The sequence below is a fragment of the Astatotilapia calliptera genome, chromosome 12, assembly GCF_964374335.1.
Source record: "Astatotilapia calliptera chromosome 12, fAstCal68.1, whole genome shotgun sequence".
NCBI lineage: Eukaryota > Metazoa > Chordata > Actinopteri > Cichliformes > Cichlidae > Astatotilapia > Astatotilapia calliptera.
Genome location: NC_137433.1, coordinates 17,416,818 through 17,434,755, shown reverse-complemented (window position 1 = coordinate 17,434,755; position 17,938 = coordinate 17,416,818). Strand labels below are relative to the sequence as shown.

The 17,938-nt window shown below is 40.0% G+C and overlaps 2 protein-coding genes across 3 annotated transcripts; one reads left to right on the top strand and one right to left on the bottom strand.

Moving 5' to 3' along the window:
* The first annotated feature begins 17 nt into the window (after positions 1–17).
* On the top strand, positions 18–1,781 carry LOC113033646 (uncharacterized). Its single transcript, XM_026187649.2, has 2 exons — positions 18–166; positions 705–1,781. Exon 2 carries the CDS (start codon positions 735–737, stop codon positions 1,413–1,415), a length of 681 nt encoding a protein of 226 aa, XP_026043434.1. The 5' UTR covers positions 18–166; positions 705–734; the 3' UTR covers positions 1,416–1,781.
* Positions 1,631–17,447, bottom strand: skic3 (SKI3 subunit of superkiller complex). Of its 2 annotated transcripts, none has more exons than XM_026187634.2 (41): positions 17,378–17,447; positions 16,341–16,437; positions 16,081–16,224; positions 15,738–15,829; positions 15,507–15,582; positions 15,270–15,416; positions 14,932–15,030; positions 14,673–14,781; positions 14,433–14,573; positions 14,221–14,319; positions 13,953–14,077; positions 13,721–13,807; positions 13,471–13,574; positions 13,193–13,319; positions 12,883–13,062; positions 12,619–12,743; positions 12,282–12,532; positions 12,038–12,140; positions 11,514–11,696; positions 11,234–11,372; positions 11,071–11,149; positions 10,571–10,632; positions 10,423–10,479; positions 10,260–10,328; positions 9,862–9,936; positions 9,492–9,633; positions 9,277–9,370; positions 9,072–9,149; positions 8,846–8,970; positions 8,626–8,749; positions 7,786–8,010; positions 7,497–7,569; positions 7,353–7,406; positions 5,558–5,669; positions 5,109–5,237; positions 4,885–5,009; positions 4,552–4,716; positions 3,810–3,962; positions 3,178–3,308; positions 2,098–2,221; positions 1,631–1,939 (listed from the first exon to the last, which is right to left on the bottom strand). In XM_026187634.2, the coding sequence occupies exons 2-41, from the start codon at positions 16,428–16,430 to the stop codon at positions 1,862–1,864; spliced, it is 4,695 nt and encodes a 1,564-aa protein (XP_026043419.2). In that variant the 5' UTR covers positions 16,431–16,437; positions 17,378–17,447; the 3' UTR covers positions 1,631–1,861. The 2 variants fall into 2 exon arrangements, with proteins under 2 accessions (XP_026043419.2, XP_026043420.2); XM_026187635.2 differs by having other exon boundaries at positions 17,374–17,411.
* Positions 17,448–17,938: the final 491 nt, after the last annotated feature.

Sequence of the window (17,938 nt, the reverse complement as noted above, 5' to 3'; positions counted from 1 at the left end):
TTGAGACCCTACATGGCAGAACATCTGATAGGAAACTGAAAGTTAAAGGGAGGAGATTCTCATTATAAACCTGAACAGAAAGTGGAAGTGAAAGAGAACAGACGGCTCTCCACAAAAGGCTTTAACTTTTAACTTCGTGAACTTCAATCAGCCTAAACGACACAAGGTACAGATATTTCGTTGTATTTATCGCGAGTAATCGGTACTCAGTTTTTATGACAAACCTTAGAGTCCTACTGTGTTGGATAAAAACCGGCCAACGCTAATTTAGCCAAATATTGTTTGATTTCTGCATATAATGTTAGTTCTTTTCTGGGCATCTAAATACTCAGTACTACCAAATTCGCTATATTATACAGTATGGTTTACAATATTAGGATACATTATGTAACTTTAACTGTAGATTTGACTTTAAGCAGCTGTCTTACAGTCAAGGTTTGGGGGTTTTCAGCTATTTTTTCTCAATATAGACTACTTTTTGACATAAACGAGGTACTTCTCTTGTCACGTAGACTTATATATTGAAATCTGTACAGCTAACAATGCAGTTGCCGTTGTCACAATTAACATTTGACCCAATCTGATTCACTGAGGTCAAAGTCCTGAGCTATGTGCAATAAACTGTATGCCCCGAACCTCTCCTGAATTTGTTATAAGTTACTGGCATTAATGTTCATGCCTTACATGGTTTCTGGTCTTTGCAGGGCTTAAACAGCAGCCATTTGTGAAGCAGGATGTCGCTACAGTTCTTTGGATGGGAGGTTACCTATGATGATGAGTCTCCCAGTGTGGAGCTGACAGCCTCCCAGGCACCAAAAGATAAGGGTGTCTACACCATGTACCATGGTACCAGCATTGCCAATGCACGTCTCATCCTTGCCAGTGGCTTTCAGCAGTCGCAGGGGGGCATGCTAGGAAAGGGTGTGTACGTCAGCCGTGATAAGAAAAAGGCAGAACGTTATCCATTGAACAACAGCCCTGCAGACCGTGTGGTCCTCAAGTTACACGTGCGTGTTGGCCGTGTCAAACGCATTGACAAGGACAACCATCCTATGCAGTACACTTGGAGCACGCAGGGATATGACACTGCTTGGGTACCCCCTAACTGTGGGATGAAAGCTGTGCCCAGCGGCCTGGAAGAGGACTGTGTGTTCGACCCCAAAAGAGTGACAGTCGTGGGCATTACAAAGGCTCCACACAATGTGCAGACAGAACTTCAGCAGCTGGTGACTAAGAACATCAGCCATTCCAGCACAGTCCCGGGTGGAGTAGTGCATGGTGCTACTGCTTTGGACGTGTGTTCACTATGCAAACGCAGGCAGCAGCAGTCGCCACACATCACGACACCATGCTGGGGCTGTGGGCAAAACATCTGTATTCTTATGAGCAAACATGTATGTCCAGTTAGCGTTTGAGAGTGAGTGACACGGATGGATTCACATATATGATCCGGCAGAGTGTCAGAAAAAAGCTCAAAAATGCATATGACTCAAAGTTTCTTCTGTTTCTTCAACTTTAGGGATGTTTGAATATTGTTTACAAAGTTTTATGTGAATTTTAAAAGTCACTGCTCATTCTAATTTACACTGCTGTCTTTTATAGTTTACATGTAATCAAGATGAGACAATCGTTAGATATTGAGAAAATGTCTTTATTTAGCCTTGAATGTGGATGCGGTACCTGCATTTTAAGCACATTTTGAAATATGTGACAATCATAATTTCAACTTACTGAGGTGATTAGATCATGTAAAGCCATTAAAGCCATTATTTAAAGACCCACTGATAGTGGTGGTTTTTGTCTGGTGATAAACCTGCTAAGCAATGTGATTTCATAAAGCATAAGGAGATGGATGCAAAGTTCAGGATGAAGAGTTGAGGACTGAATGAAACTCCAGTAATCTTTGATCTCCGTTCATTTTGGCATGTTGCAATAGGACCTGCAAAAAGAAGTGGTGGTAAACGATTACAAAGGCAAGGACCAAGAATAATCACTTTTAGTTTAACTATGTGTATGCTGTCACCATTTCCACAAACATTTCTCCCAAACAAATGTTCCTAAGTGGTGTCTGCAGGAATGAGGTAGCTGCATGTTCACCTTCATGAGTTCCTCGTCGTTTTTGGCATGCAGGTGTCTCAGGAGATACCAACTGGCCACCTGCACCACTGTCGCTGGTATATCTGGAATGTAAACCAGCCTCTCCAGCAAGCGTCTTGTTTCCCTATAGAAGACACAGCAGACATGAACAAACGTATAACATGATTGCTATCCATTAGGCAGCCTGTTCCCATGTAAATGTTTCTCTTCCTTTTTTGGATGCTTCCTTTACGGGTCACCAAAGAGGATCATCTGCCTCTATCTTACCATATCCCCAGCATCCTCCTTTGTTACACCAACCCTCTGCATGTCCTTCTTCACTACATTCATAAACTTTCTCTATTGTCTTCCCCTTTTCCTCCTACATGGCAGTTCATTATCCACAATAATGTATCCACAATCTCTACTCAGCCCATGTCCAAAGTATCTCAGCCTTGCCTCTCCAACTTTGTCTCCAAAACACTCGACATGAGCTATTCCTCTGATGTCCAACTGCAGCTTGGACTCCTGTCTTTTTGTTGGGGCCCTTGTCCGTACGTCATAGCAGGTCTAACTACTATCTGCTATCCTGTCACAAATCACCCAGATACTTGTCTCCACCTGCTCCACCTCAGTCTGGCCTGATACTGTAACTGTTATCTCTCTTCCATCAGTATTGACTAATATGAAATGAAATGAAAAGAGCTCCTGATACTGTGATTATGCTTGGCACAGAAGTTTCTGAAGCATTTCTCAAGGAATTTAGCCAGGTCATGGTTGGCATATCTGCTCAGCTCAGCATTCTCATGAATGTACTCTAATTAACCGTACTGGCAGTCCTCTGAGGGTGACAGAATGCTATAATACTACCAGGACATAAAATGTTGCTTTGCAGTTCCAAAAGTACCAATATATTGAAAAGACAGATGGAAGCATGGATTTGAAGTTTTAAGAATCTTATGTTTCATTTAATCACTTAAGCCGTTAAATTAAACATCTACAGGGATAAAATCATTTGCATGGCTATGTGGGCTGACCAACAGCACTGCAACCTGCACCTCTATGTATGTAAATAAACTTAGCATAAGGAGCTGCACCGACCTAGCAGCCATCTTTGTCACAAACTGGAGCAGAGCCTGGAAAAGAAGGGCCACAGGGGATGAGTCCAGCTTCAAGACCTCAGTAGTAGCTTCCAGCACCAAGTCCTTCCAGTCATTTCCTGGGACACCCACCTTAGAAGTCAGATCACACATGGTTCAGAGAAAACTAGGAAAGAGAAATCTGCACAAAATAAATACATCTAGTAAAGGTGTAATACGTCAAGCTACATTAATTCCAAACAACATGTGTAACACATGCACTAACTTTGGATACAAGCAAAAAGCTCTATTTAGCAATAGCGTCTTGTCAGCCACTTAGCCTTGGCTGCTCATCCTATGATTCATCAATCTTTTATCTCCTCTACTTTGAATCTGTCCTTACTTGACAGGGGTGTAAAGAAAGAGCCGACTCTGGCTTTTTGTGTGTATTCATTGAATTTTGTAATTTTTATGAAACACAACTGAGTCCTTATTGCTAAAATGCTACCTCTGGAACAAATAAATACATTATTCCCTAAATAATGCAATATAACATTTGTTGTTTGTATTGCTACAGTACAATCCTGCTTTAATAGCTGTAATTTCACACCTTAAAATTGTAGATCCTGATTTGAATCCCAAACATATACTTACCATACAAGGCCCGAGAGCTAGCAGGGCTAGTCGGAGGAGGCTGGCTACCTGACAGCTGTGCATGCCAAGCTGCGAGGCCAGCTGGAGACTCTGTCTGTAAGCCATGACCGCCTGAACCAGTAGGCCCTGGCTGCGATACACCTCAGCCAGCCACTGAGCAGAAGGAAGCAGAAGAACAGAGGAGTCACAAAATGAATGAAGATGATTTGGATCAGAGACAAGAATTCACTGAGTGACAGGTGGGGGAGAAAATATGAGAGGATAAGCATAATTACTGTTTTAAGATGCCATTATCTTCATCTAATCAAAAGATAACATGGCTAGAAGAATACTTATAACTACATAATATTGACATTTTCATTAGAATATTAATAATGAAGCTCAAATGCTATATTTTTCATTCTCCACATATATACTGTCACACGGTAGCACCAACTGCCAATATGTTCAAGGCTTTTGCTGCTACCCTGTTACTGGTAGCAACTACTTGATGTTAAGTTCAGCAATTTGAGGTTTTCAAGTGAGGTAAAGAATGTTCAGAGTCTCAGTGAAAGCAAGAGAAAATGGCAGTAGAGGAGATATGCTGTCTTATCTTTTGAAATATCTATGTTTCCATTTTTAGCGGTTTTCAAACTTACAATTAAAATACTGGTAATTGAAATCAAAGAAGAGATCATCACTTAGTCACTCTAGCCTTGCTGGAGTACTTTAAATGGATAAGCGGGTAAATGTAAACGCTTACATGCCATGCCCCAAGGTTGGTAGGGTTCATCATCACAGCACTGCTGAGCTGCTCCAACACAGGCTCTGGGAGGACAGTACCACCATCAGTCATAAGGAGGCGCTGACACTGCACCTGCCTCAGTGATAACATCACTGCTGCATGCTCAGGGGACACATTCAAGACCTGTGATAAAGGTAAAACTGTGTCAAAGGTGGCAGAGTTAAATATATTGCCAGAATGGACAAGATTAGAAATGGCTATCTGAGGGACAGCTCAGCTCAGTGTACCTCAGTGTTTTGGAGACAAAGTTAGAGGTGTGCACACAGTGTGTGTGAGTCCCCAATATCCTACCTGTGTGCAAAGGACCTCTGCTTGCTCTAGCTGTCCCTCCAGCATGAGACCAGTCACTGCCTGTTGTAGTACCCATCCTTCCAGAGCCTGAGCTAGAGGCCGCTCTATTTCATCCACACTACGCACTGAGACACAAAACCGCAAAAAGGTGTTAGCTACACAGTCAAATACGCAGAGACAAGTACACAAATGGGGCGACAGTAAAAGAGCACCAGTGAGCATACCTTTCTCAGAAACCACAGACATAAGGGTCTGCTGCAGCGCTTGTCTGCGAGGAGCAGAACCAGAAAGATAACAGGAAGTGTTTTCGGTGTAACAAGCAGCCATTAATCCGGCCCACGTTGCTGGATCATCTAAAGTAGAGAGCAGAATGACGACTCAAATACGTATAAGCAAGTATCTCACACACCCGTGTTCTTCAATAAATGTCACATGCAAAACAGCCATTTTTTCTATATAGGTAAGGTTACACTCCACTGATATAAATAAACATTAACAAACCTTCCTGGCAAGAAAAGGAAATGTATTTCCTCAATCTAATTGAATTTAATTGTTCTAAATTAGAGAATTAAAAAAAAATTTAATTGTATTTGTTATTTATATTTCCAGCTTTAAAAGACAATAAAAAGAATATCATGTTTATCGTGTGTAAGAAAATAATGTGTGTGTTTACCAGGACAGAGCAGCACAGCTCTCTGCATAGTCTTCAATGCATTCTTCTGACTGTCCTCTCCAGAGTGTCTGCCACTGGCCAGCTGGTTCACTCCACTGTACAACAACGCCCTCTGCAGTCACACAAGTTACGTCAACCGTTTAACATGCAAACAATGTGAATATATGGGTAAATAATTTTCGTCCTATCTCCAATCTACCATTTCTCTCAAAAATCCTTGAAAAAATAGTTGCTTCACAAGTCCATCTTCACCTAACTGATAATAACCTTTATGAACAGTTCCAGTCTGGCTTTCGTCCTCTACATAGCACTGAAACTGCTCTTATAAAAATAACAAACGACCTTCTTATAGCAGCTGATTCTGGTCTCCTCTCCATCCTTATCCTTCTTGATCCGAGTGCAGCTTTTGACACCATCTCTCATCCCATTCTCCTTAGCAGATTAGCTTCTATTGGTCTCTCTCACACTCCACTAGCCTGGTTTAAATCATACCTATCTGACCGCACTCAGTTCATTCAATTAAAATCCTTCACTTCTCAGCTTTCTCCTTTATCCACTGGGGTGCCCCAGGGATCTGTCCTCGGGCCCCTTCTTTTCATCATCTACCTTCTTCCACTCGGACATATTTTTCGTAAATATAATATTCAGTTCCACTGCTACGCCGATGACACCCAGCTCTATCTCTCTACCAAACCTGACTCTACTCTTCCTCCACCCTCCCTCATCCTCTGTCTAGCTGAACTTAATTCTTGGTTCTCCTCCAACTTTCTTAAACTCAACAGCAATAAATCGGAACTTCTTCTGGTTGGCACTAAACGACTGCTATCCAGAATTAACAATTTCTCTCTCACCATCAATAACTCGCTGGTCCCTATCTCTCCCTCTGTGAAAAGCTTGGGTGTCATTCTCGATAGCACATTATCCTTTAACTCACATATCAATAATATTACACGTGCAGCATATTTCCAACTCCGTAACATTAATCGCCTCCGCCCCTTCCTCACACCTCACGCCACTGCCATTCTCATCCATAATCTTGTTATCTCTAGAATTGACTACTGCAACTCATTATTATTTGGCCTTACACAAAAATCTATCAACAAGCTCCAACGTGTCCAGAACTCTGCTGCCCGTATTATTACTAGGACTTCTTCTACCCACCACATCTCCCCAATCCTGAAGCAACTTCACTGGCTCCCGGTCAAATTTCGCATCCATTTTAAAATAATTCTGTATACATTCAAGGCTATTCATTCTCTCTCTCCACCGTACCTCTCTGACTTATTACAGATGAAGCTCCCATCCCGCTGCCTCAGATCTTCATCTTCTCCTTCTCTCTCTGTTCCCTCTGCTTGTCTGATCACAATGGGAGGGAGGGCCTTTAGCTGCTCTGCCCCTCGACTTTGGAATTCCCTACCCCCGGACCTCAGAAATATTAGTTCATTCTCTCTTTTTAAGTCCACCCTCAAAACTCATCTGTTTAAAATTGCCTATTCTTAAATTTCTGTATGTTTTAACTTTTATCTTCTATTTTTACCATTGTGTATATTTCCAGTTTTTATCTGTTGTACAGTGTCCTTGGGTGCTTTGAAAGGCGCTATTTAAATAAAATGTATTATTATTATTATTATTAAAATATACCTTTTGGATGTTTCGGTTTTTAAAAGTTTTAAAATATGTCTACAATGTACAAAAACTGAGAAAAAGAAATTACTGCTAAATTAAATGGGCCAGTTAGATTTTTTTAAAGGTTTACCGGAGAACACAAGACATAAGATAAAAGTCACATTTTTACCTTTCCTTGGGTCATACTGGAGAGACAGGCAACATGGCCAGCTACTGCAGCACCCTGTGAAATAAACAAGTGAAAAACATGAACCCCAATGAACCAAATGTGTTTGAGCATATTTGATTTGTCAGGCTTAGTACACAGGCTTACATTTGCCTTTCTAGGGTAGTACTGTGGAACCACTCTGGACAGAAGCGCCCACAAAGAAGCATTTCCAGGATTGCTATAAATAAATCAAGAAAACATGGAAAGTTGTTAAATTTATGATCTGTTGCTGCAGTGTCTAGGGTTGTTGCAGTTGTGGTTGATTGTTTTGTTTGATCACTAGAGAGTAGAATAAAATGCATATAGTGTAAAAGAGTACATACCAGCAAAATTATTTGTTTTTTGAAGTAAAGGCAAGCTTATCATTAATGCAAATTTCATTAAAGGGAAATACCTGTGCACAGCTCTTGAAACCTCCCTTGGCACTGCACTAAAATTCCCCTGCACAGCCAACAAGGTGCAGGTGAGTAGACATCGCTGCTCGATAGCACTCCCAGAGGCTGAACCTTGCTTTAGGAGCTCAGTAAGCGCAGCAGCAGCAAGTGTAGCATCACTGTTGGCCAGTCCGAGCGCACATAAACAAACCAGGGACTCTGAAATTGGCTCCTTTAACATTGAACTATGGGAACAAAAAGTAAAAACAAATAGTTTCAGCTAAAATTCAAGACTAGTACAAATATTATTTATATCTATCTATCATTAGATGGTTTCAAAATGTTTCCCATGACATAATTAAATTGTTTTCTTGACAGTTTTCCTGAATAACAGCATATTTTTAAAGTAGAAACCTATCACACGTATCTATTTTTGATTTATTTTTATGGTTTACGCAGCCAGAGCTTATGTGTAGATACTGGGCACAGACTCCCAGTGGCATGCAGATAAAAATAAAAAATAGGAACCATTTGTGGCAAGTCTAAACCTGAAAAATGACAGTATGTGCACAATAAAATAAGCTCTTCCAACCAAAGCATAGAGCACAATATAAGTGATTAAAGGAGATTCAAATGTTTTGTCCTTCAGGTTCAGCAATACTGGCAAGCAAAACGCTCTTTTTACAATCAACATTAAAACATAAAACAAAAACCAATAAAGCTTTCTGATCTTTTTTTTTTTTTTTAATACTAGCAAATATTGAAAATGAACGATGGGAAAAACCAACATTATTGATTAAAATGACAGATAAATAGGACATAAAACTAGTACAATCCATAAAACACTCACTACGACTCACCATTTAAACAGCAGAGTCTTGGCTGAGTCTAGGTTACCCTGCTGGTGCTGCAGCAGGGCCAGAGCTGTCAGTGTATAAGCCTTTTCCTTCTCACTAGAAGCCACAGCCAAGGCGCGTTCATAGGCTATAATATATACACACATGCAGCAGTTTATTCACAGCCCCTTTGACATGTAAACACATATGAAATCTCTTCACTTTGGTGTTTTCCAGTCCTTACCGCTGATGCTGTCTGAGATGAGTCCTGCCTTGCAGTAGGCCAGAGCCAACCCAACCAGGTCACTGAGCTCTTGCAGTGGAGTGGAATTATAAACATGCACAGCCTCCTCCCACTGACCTGAAGTGCTGGAAAAGCCAGAGCGGAACATAAAAAAGTGACATTTAGGATAAAAGATAAGCAATTTGAAAAAATAGTTTAAGTATATCATAATGAGACAGCTGGTTACCACAATGCACGGCCATAGCTGCCCAGAGAAAATGCCAACTCTTCTGAAGAGGATGTGGACTGAAGTAGTTCAACCGCTCTGAGGAAGCATATTGGATTGCAAAAGGTCAATTGAAAACCCAATATATATAACATTATGTTCCTTCTCGGTTATACTGCTTCATCAATTAGAAAGCAGAGACAGTCAGTGTATTTCAAATACATACCTCTGGTAAGCCTGTAAAGCCTGTCTCTTCAGCTGCAGATGCTCATTCAGATAGCCCAGCATAATGAAGGCATCAGGATCTGATTGAATCCTTTCTGAAAGAGATGCAAAAAAATATACAAATAACCAAAAAGTCTGCCAGTAACACATGCAAAGCTAAGTGAAAACCACAACACCTGTGGATCCTGTGTGCAAATCAGTACGCAAGACATGTACCTGTGTACTTGCTGAGCGCCACCTGAGCAGCAGAGATGGCATTCATCTGCACGATGTTGTAACGGTACAGTTCTGAGTCTCTGTTGCTCTTATCCAGCAGCGTGGAGCAAACCCAGAAGGCATATCCTTTCACGCCTTCCATCTGACAGAGAAACATGTCAGGATTGATAAGGAAAGACAGAAATGAAGGGAATATCAAGTCTGACAGAGCAAAGCAAAACATCACTTTGTGTTGTACCATGCCATCATTACTATATCCTTACAACTAAAAGGCTTGGAGCTTAAAACTAAGCACAGCGACTAAGAAAGGTGAAGCAAACACTGTTATTATCTTGCTAATAAGTGGGTATTACAATAGCAGGTCACGCACATGTGTGCTGAGTTCAGTGGTGTGCCTGAAAAGATCCATGGTGTCATAGCTTCCCACGCGTTCTGCTATCAGCGCCTGGTAGGAGGACAAAGGATGAAACTATAATTTAGACAGATAAAGACAAAGAGGCCAAAAAAGTCACAGTGTTATGCCAGTACTTTCAGTGTAATCAAACTTTATGGAGCTCCCTCACCGAGCAATGATGTCTTTCACATTCCTTACTACTCCAAAAATACAGCCCAAGGAATAATTTTACCTCTCTCTGCTAGTTGTGGCTTTGAATGTATATGCATTTATTAGAAATAGTATACATTCATCAACAGTGAACCGTTGCCTGTAATGTGATATTTTCTTGGCTTGGGGGCTTTCAAGTTATCAATAAATGCTGAGAGTGGTACCTGTCCGATCCAGCAGTTGACATAAAGTGGCTCCAAAGACTGAGCAATCTTGAAGGCCTCGTGTGCAAGCTAAAACAATAAATCCACATTTGAACAATGAAAATGTCATCCACCTATGTTAAAAACAGAAGAAATATGTAGCATAAACCAAGTAATCACATACCTCTATATTTTCCTTCTTCAGATACAGGCTACCAAGGTTTGTCCAGGCCACAACATTCTGCAATGACATTTAAGAGTCACGTAAAAACAGCAGAATATTTACTACCGTAATACTTTATTAATCTCTACAGCAAATGTGCCGTACGTACATTAGGCTCAACTTGGATGGACTTGATGAAGCAATGCTGAGCCAGAGCATAGTTCTCAAGATCTGATGTGAGAAAAGAAGGAGAAAATATTTTGTTCTTTTTTGTAAAGATTGCTTAGAAGTATATAATTATTTATAATCGTAAAAGGTTTTGTAAAAATGATTGCACCTTCTTGTAGACTAAAAATCTTGAGGTGACTTAAATGAAATGAAATGTATTCATAAGATTTGCTTTTCTATTTTTGTAACTTAACAACATATTTATCAAACTTAAGTCCATTAAGTTGAGAGACCTTAGTACTCTTGTCAGAGAAATAAAGATATTTTTCAAATGCCACAACATTTTGACTCTTTTTATGTAGAAATAATAACAGGCAGAGCTTTCAACAGACTTCAGGGAGACGATGTTGCTTCATTCCTAAGTGCAAAAGTAAGGGAAATAAAACAAGCTATACAGGCTTTTACTCTAAAAACACAACCGTTACCTGAGAATGTCGTTACCTTTGTTCATGGAAACAACTCCCAGGGCATTCCAGTAGCTGTGGTTGCTGCTGTCCATCATGATGGCTTTTTTTAAGCACTGCATAGACAAAAAGACCATGAGATAGAGACCTCTTTCTGGAACAAACAATGCAAAGATGTTGTACAGGGTTCGGCAAATAACCTGCTGGGCCTTCTCTATGTCCATAGCTGGGGAGTTCTGGTCATTCTGTGTAAGGCTGGCCTGATGATAATAGTTGAGCCCTAAGTCATACCACCGACTGGCAACTTCAGGCATCAGTTTCAAAGCATGAGCATAGCACCTGTGGCAAAACATATCAGTTTAAATTTCTGCTTGGCTAAAAGGGGCAGGTAGGATAAGCAATGTAAAAAAAAGCACAAATATATAGTACTAACTATTCTTATGCATTATCAGCCTTATAATGATATGATAATGGCCATACCTCTCACCGACTTTTAGTGTCTGGGCCTGGTTGAGCATTTGGCTCTCAGTGTTGGCATCTAAACCAGCAAGTAGGGCTGGCACTATAACCTTGGCTCTGTTTGGGGAGACGGTGCTAACTGCAGTGCAAGCATCGCCCAGCAGCTTCCACAAGCAGGAAAGGTCTGGTCGCAGCTGTACAGCTCTGGAGATCACAAAGTAAAGAATCTTAGAAAAAGACTACGTGTGCTATGCATAATGTTCAGAACCACCAGATGAAGTATCGAGGAACAGCCCTACAGTAAACGCAGGAGCTCTTGACCAGCAACAAGATAAGTGTTGGAATAAAGTTCAACTTTTGCCAAATAATGTCAAGTGGTATAATAAATAGATTCGTCAATCAAATGTCAGTATATTCACCGCTAAAAGGACCATTACTGCACCATAGCTTCACTAGCAAGTACCTGTTTGCTGTTATAACAATATTACAGATGTCATATATAGAGCGTTTAGGGTTCGCGGGTTGAATGAGTGTGTTGTCATTACCTGAAGAGGTTCTGTATTGCTTGCTGAATGAGGTCAATGGCTCCTCCATCTCTGCAGTCCTGCATTAAACTTTTTGCCAGAGACAGCTGACACTCCCCAAGACCTGAATAAAAGACCATGTTAAGTAAAATTAAATGCCCAGATTTAGACATATCACTCCCTGAAGATGTGCAATAAAATACCTAATAGATTACATTAAATCAAATAAAGTGCATCTAAAGGGTACAATGAAACATTCACTTACCTTTAAGAGCAGGGACATAGTCCTGCTTTGCTGTGATCAGCAAGTACTCTGCGACAGCCTCTTTGAACTTGCCCAGAGTCTGTTTGATTGCAGCAGCCTGGTAGACACTGTAGATGGAGCAGGGCTGAAGCTGATGGGCTTTACCAAAAGCTTTCAGAGCTGCTGTGAAGCTCCGGCGGTTTAGATATGCTTCACCTAAACACTCCCAACACACCCAGTCCTCTGGGTCTGCTCTTAAAGCGGCCTGCAGGCTAAAATTAGAAATAAAATATTCAACAGCACTTATACACTTAGACCGTGGTAATAAATTTAGTTGTCTCAGATGTGTAAATCTTACTCCGCTATGGCCTGTTGATTTTCTCCAACTTTCAGGTAGTATAGGCCTCGTCTCATCCAGGCCCATTTAGCCGAGCCTGGAGTGGCTTTCTCTAACACAGACTGAAGAATGGCTAAGGCAGCGTCCTGTGTCAATCAGCAAAGAGAGAAAGAAGGCACAAAACGGGGAAAAAACTTGTAAGGAGACTAAAGGCAATAGCAAGGAGCCAAACAAGACGCCCGATTCTCAGAATTTGGTGACTTTTTCACCCCCAAGACAACTCACCATGTCTCCCTGCCCCATACTGAGATCCACCGAGGCAGCGCCAGACTCCACATCTTCACTGTCCAGCTGAAAGGCCTTTTTGTAGCAGCCTTGTGCACGGCCATAATCCTTTGCAATGTCCCGATAATAATGCCCCAGGTAGCGAAATACACAGCCAAGGTGTGGATCTAGCTTTGCAGCCTGAAAAGGGCAAAACAGGCCTTTCAAACTAAAATGTCATTCATCTCTTATTTTCAAAGACCGACCCATTAGCACCTGAATTCACCTTTCCTACCACATACACAAAACTTTCAATAATAATTTCACAAACCTTCAGCAAATGTGTGTGAGCTTTGCTCCGGTCTTTACGGGTCTCTTCTCCCATGTCCCAGTAGAGCTGTCCAAGCAAAAAAAAATACTCTCCACAGTCTGGGCTCTGACTTGCAGCCTTTAGGAAACTACATTAAAAAAAATACAAAAAACAGTTTGGTGGGATGAACCAAATTATTTTATGCCATGCAAATGGGCTCTTTTACGTAAGTTTAAGACAGTAGACTGCCATAGAAAATACGAATAAAAAGATTTATTCGTCTTTTTTTTTTTTTTTACCTCTGCTCTGCCAGCTGCTTTTCACCTTTAACCATGTGCACCAGTCCTCTCAGAGCCAATCCTTGGGCTAGGTTTGGGTTGGAAGCCACCAGTTCTGATGACACCTATAAAGAACAGACTAGTTTACTGCTGGCCAGTTCATCAGTTCACCAGACACATACTCCTTGCGTCCTGCAATCATAACTTAGTTAAAATAACAGAAATATGTTGTTTTCATTGACAGAATCAGTAAGTATTCATTTAATTCAACCTTAAGTGCTTGGCCAGTCTGTCCCTTGTTAAGGTATGCACGTCCTTTAAGGGCTAACAGAACGGGGTCTTTTTCAGCTTCTGGAATCTAAAAAACAAACAGACACAGATGTGGCATTTCCTTTGATGTTATATCAACACTTACAGCTTCTAACAATCTCCACAACAATTTTATTAATTAAATACTATAGCTATACAATGCTGTTTAAAGCGAGCATTTACCAACTCATTACCTGTTTAAATGTCTCCAAAGCCTGCTCTCCAGCTTTCTCTCCTCCACTTCTCACTAAAGCCTCTAGTTTTAGTCGAAGAAGTCTGATCCTCAGCTCCTTCTCTTCAGAGTCACACACATTCAAACCTAATAAAAAAGGACACACACTGAAGTGTCTTTTTCAGGGATTAAAGACATTGATCTTTAAAGTCAGTACTTAAGACCCTTTTTAGTCACCCTCTTTTTAATTAAATATTGGTGATGTCTTGAGTGGACACAGTTAAATATACCTTGTGAGCATGATGTAGCGCTGTCAGCGTATCTGTAAATTTTAAACTGGGCTTCAGCCAGACTGTACCATCCTGTAGTTGAGCTCATTTTCTTCAATCCTAATAAAAGTGGAGGAGACAGATAATGAATAAAAATGACCATCGAGAGCACATATTAAAGGATAAAGTGTTAAGGTATGTTTTTTACATTGTTTGTTACTGTGACAACTCACCTTGTGTAAGGTCATCAATGGCATCTTTATACCTTCCTTCCAGCAATGTTTTTGTGCCCAGACACAAATGACCCAATCCACTGTCAGGGACCAGGTCCATGAGGCGGGAGAAAGAGCTAACTGCCTCCTCATTAAAGTTTCCTTTGGAGAAACGAGAAGAAGATACATATGACTCTGCCATTTATGAACATCCATTATGAATACAAAAAGGCAAGGATTTTCTTTTAAATGTTATTTTACCTGTTTTAAGGTAATGATGACAAAGAACCTCAAGAGGATAACTTTGGTTGGGGTAGAGGGAAATCATGGACTGACATGCTGCAGTCATTCTGGCTTCTTCTTGTGGTAGCTGCAGTAAGACCAGATTCATGATTAACAGGTCATTTTGAGAAGCATAACTACCTATAATGAGCTGGCCTTTTTGGATACACATTTCCAGACTCTAATGATCCTTAAGTTTCTGTGATAGTTAGCTAGACATAAGAGAAGATGCACTTACTAGAGAAAGACATTTGACATAGTCAGCTGAGACCTTCTTGTGGTCCTCTCCTGGTACAGGATCGATGAGAACCAGAGCTTTCTCAAATGCTGTGATTAACTGATAAGCACAAAGAAACCAAGAACAGCATTGATGTGTGTGCAGTAGGAAACACCATGAAGACTTTTGCTTCTCGTAATCAGTGGGTGGTTATGATATGTAGAAGTTATGGCGAGCCAGCTGTAGCCAGCCTATTACATTGGATTTTGTTAGAAGACATGAATCTCAAGTACTGTAAAGTGTTTACATATAAAGGAAACATAATGTTGATGAGTTAAAAGTCCACATTTTGGTCTTACATGCTGCTGAGTTTCACTATCCTGCTCCACCTCCTTAAGACAGTCTGAGGGGAGCTGGGTCATCTTTTGCAATAGCTGCACTAACTCCTTTTTATCCACGGGTTCTTCTTCCTTCAGCTGTATGAGCTGCAGCCAAACCCTGGCCAGCTGTTCACATACAGAAACATATTCACATGTGTTAAAAACATAAAACACACACATAGACAATCTATTTTCATTAGTCTTGAAACTGCATACCTTTAAATATTCTTTGTCAGACTCATAAATTTCTGTCAGTTTGTTGATCACCTCATAACATTTGTTTTTGTCTGAGCTGCAAATCGAGAACATGATGAAAAATCAGTAACCGCATAATATTCTGTCACAGTGTATTAATTACTTTCAATTTGATTTTTTATTAATCATTATTTTTATCTGTTTTATATATTTATAGGAAACTTCAGGTAATAAAATGTTTCCATATATTACCTTGCATACAACTCAACAAGTTTCTGGTAGACATTAGGCAGCTCAACCTTGAAGTCCCACTGATCAGTCTTATCATACAAATTTGCCAAGCCCTTAAAGAAAGAACAATTATTCAGACTGTGCATTATTAATAGAGGACAGAGAGGAGAGAGGTATTTTATACGGGATGACATCCTGAGTAAAGATGAATCTATTTTTTAAAGAAAAAAAATCATAGAGGCATGCAGATTAAATCTGAAGTAATTTCAACTGGTTATTATTATCAAATTAACCAATCATAGTAGCGTAGTATTAAATGGCTAGAGAGAACAGTTATCATTAACTAATACATTCTGTACCTTACCTGCCAAGCCAGCAGCTGCTCCGGCTCCAGCTCCACTGCCTTTTTATAGGCTGCCTGTGACTGATCCGGTTGATCCAGTTCACTGGCTGACAAGCCGATGAAGACCCAAGCATTGTAATTGTTTTTCTCAATTTTCAAAACAGTCTAAACCCACAATGCAGAGAGGAAGGTCAATTTTACATTTTTACTCCTAGTATGTCTGAGAAGAGCATATTACATTTTCAACTTACTGTTATTTAAAAAACATTGAGATACTTTACCTTGCAGTGTTTTAGAGCTTCTTTGAATTCTTTGTTTTTAATGGCCTCTCTGGCACTTTTCAGCGCGGATTTCACTTCTTTATTAGACATCTTGTTGCTATGAAGAGACAACAAAGCAATACACCTTTCAAAAAAACAGCAAACTCTACACAATGATCAGATCTCAGTGGTTGAAAAAATGAATACAATTCAATTTTGTTTATATAGAACCAAATCACTGCTACAGTCAACTGTATAAGCTAGTTTTATAGGTAAAGGTAAAGACCCTACAATAATACAGGGAAAACCCCAATAATTAGACAACCTCCTGTGAGCAAGTACTTGGCAACAGTGGGAATGTAAAACTCCGGTTTGACAAGAAAAAATCCTCTGGCAGAACCAGGCTCAGGGAGAAGCATCCATCTGCTGGGACCGGTTGGACGTGAAGGAAGAAACACAAAAAAAAAGGCACACTGCATTTGCAGTAATATGCATTGACTTTGCATTTCAGTCTGTGTGTATAGACACAGTGAAAAAGAAGTGAGGTCAGTGATTTGCAGAAAGCCCTTCACAACCAACCTATATCTATTGCAGTGTAACTAAGCAAAGGTTCAGGGTCACTTGATCCAGCCCTAACTTAAGTGTTATGAAAACGTTTGAAGCCTAAAATTTCTCTGCATATTTGTATTAATGTGGACTGGGTTGTGTTAGGAAAGAGATTATGCCACATAGTGATTTACTATATTGCAGGAGTCTAAAGTGAATTTCTATATACTGAATTTCCAGAGGAACCTACCCAAGGGATTAATAAAGTTCTATCTAACTATCTATTTACATATATTAGTAGATGATTGTCGGCTAATGCTGCTAGTGAGCAACATTAGCTTGAGCTGTGGGCTTGTTCCGATCATAAAATGCATATTTTAGAGTGCAAGTAAATTTAGAACCATGGTTTACACTTAATATTCAACTTTCTCAATTGACCGAGTTAACTTTAACCCCTGTATCTTTTGAAAATGCGTAAAAATAAAAAAAACAATAAAAGTTGGATCACCTACTGTTTACATTGACAGCTTGCGGAGCCTGCTCCCTTCTCCAGCTGACCCGGAAGTAGAAGAAAAGTAACGAGACTGGACTTTCAAAATAAAATTCAAAGCGGCGCTTCAGCTGGAAAGCCTTTTCAATTGTTGAGCTTTGTTTACAGTCTGCTTTACGTGCTATTGTCCACAGCCAACTACCAGTGCAGCGTGAAATTTGACAAGATTAAATAAACGGAGAAGTAAAAGGTGCAATCATTTTTAAGTCTGATCTGTAACTGAATAATTATTTATTAAACAATATTTTTAAAATCCCGTTTATCAGGTCCTAGAGTATTGGTTTTTAAACTTTAAAGATGCAACTAGACAGATCTAATTTTTTTCATGGTTTCTTATTTGTTTTTCTTTCACTGCAGAAAATGCTCAAATAAAGGGTCAAAAAAAATTTTTTTTACCTTTATTTTTGAAGCCTAAATTGTTCTCCAGTTGTTCTTATAACCCAGTCATCATTGCCAGTTCACCATCATCAAATGCATGGAGTTTGAAGCAATAACAATAACAATGATAATAATATTTGTGGTC

Excerpts from the sequence above, each read along its gene's own strand:
- LOC113033646 (XM_026187649.2), top strand. The coding sequence starts at position 735 with ATGTCGCTACAGTTCTTTGGATGGGAGGTTACCTATGATGATGAGTCT.
- skic3 (XM_026187634.2), bottom strand. The coding sequence starts at position 16,430 with ATGTCTAATAAAGAAGTGAAATCCGCGCTGAAAAGTGCCAGAGAGGCC. Across the intron at positions 9,150-9,276 it reads GCTTTACAGGCTTACCAGAG|AGCGGTTGAACTACTTCAGT; the intron begins GTATGTATTTGA and ends ATGCTTCCTCAG. Across the intron at positions 2,222-3,177 it reads GTGACAAAGATGGCTGCTAG|GGAAACAAGACGCTTGCTGG; the intron begins GTCGGTGCAGCT and ends TGTCTTCTATAG.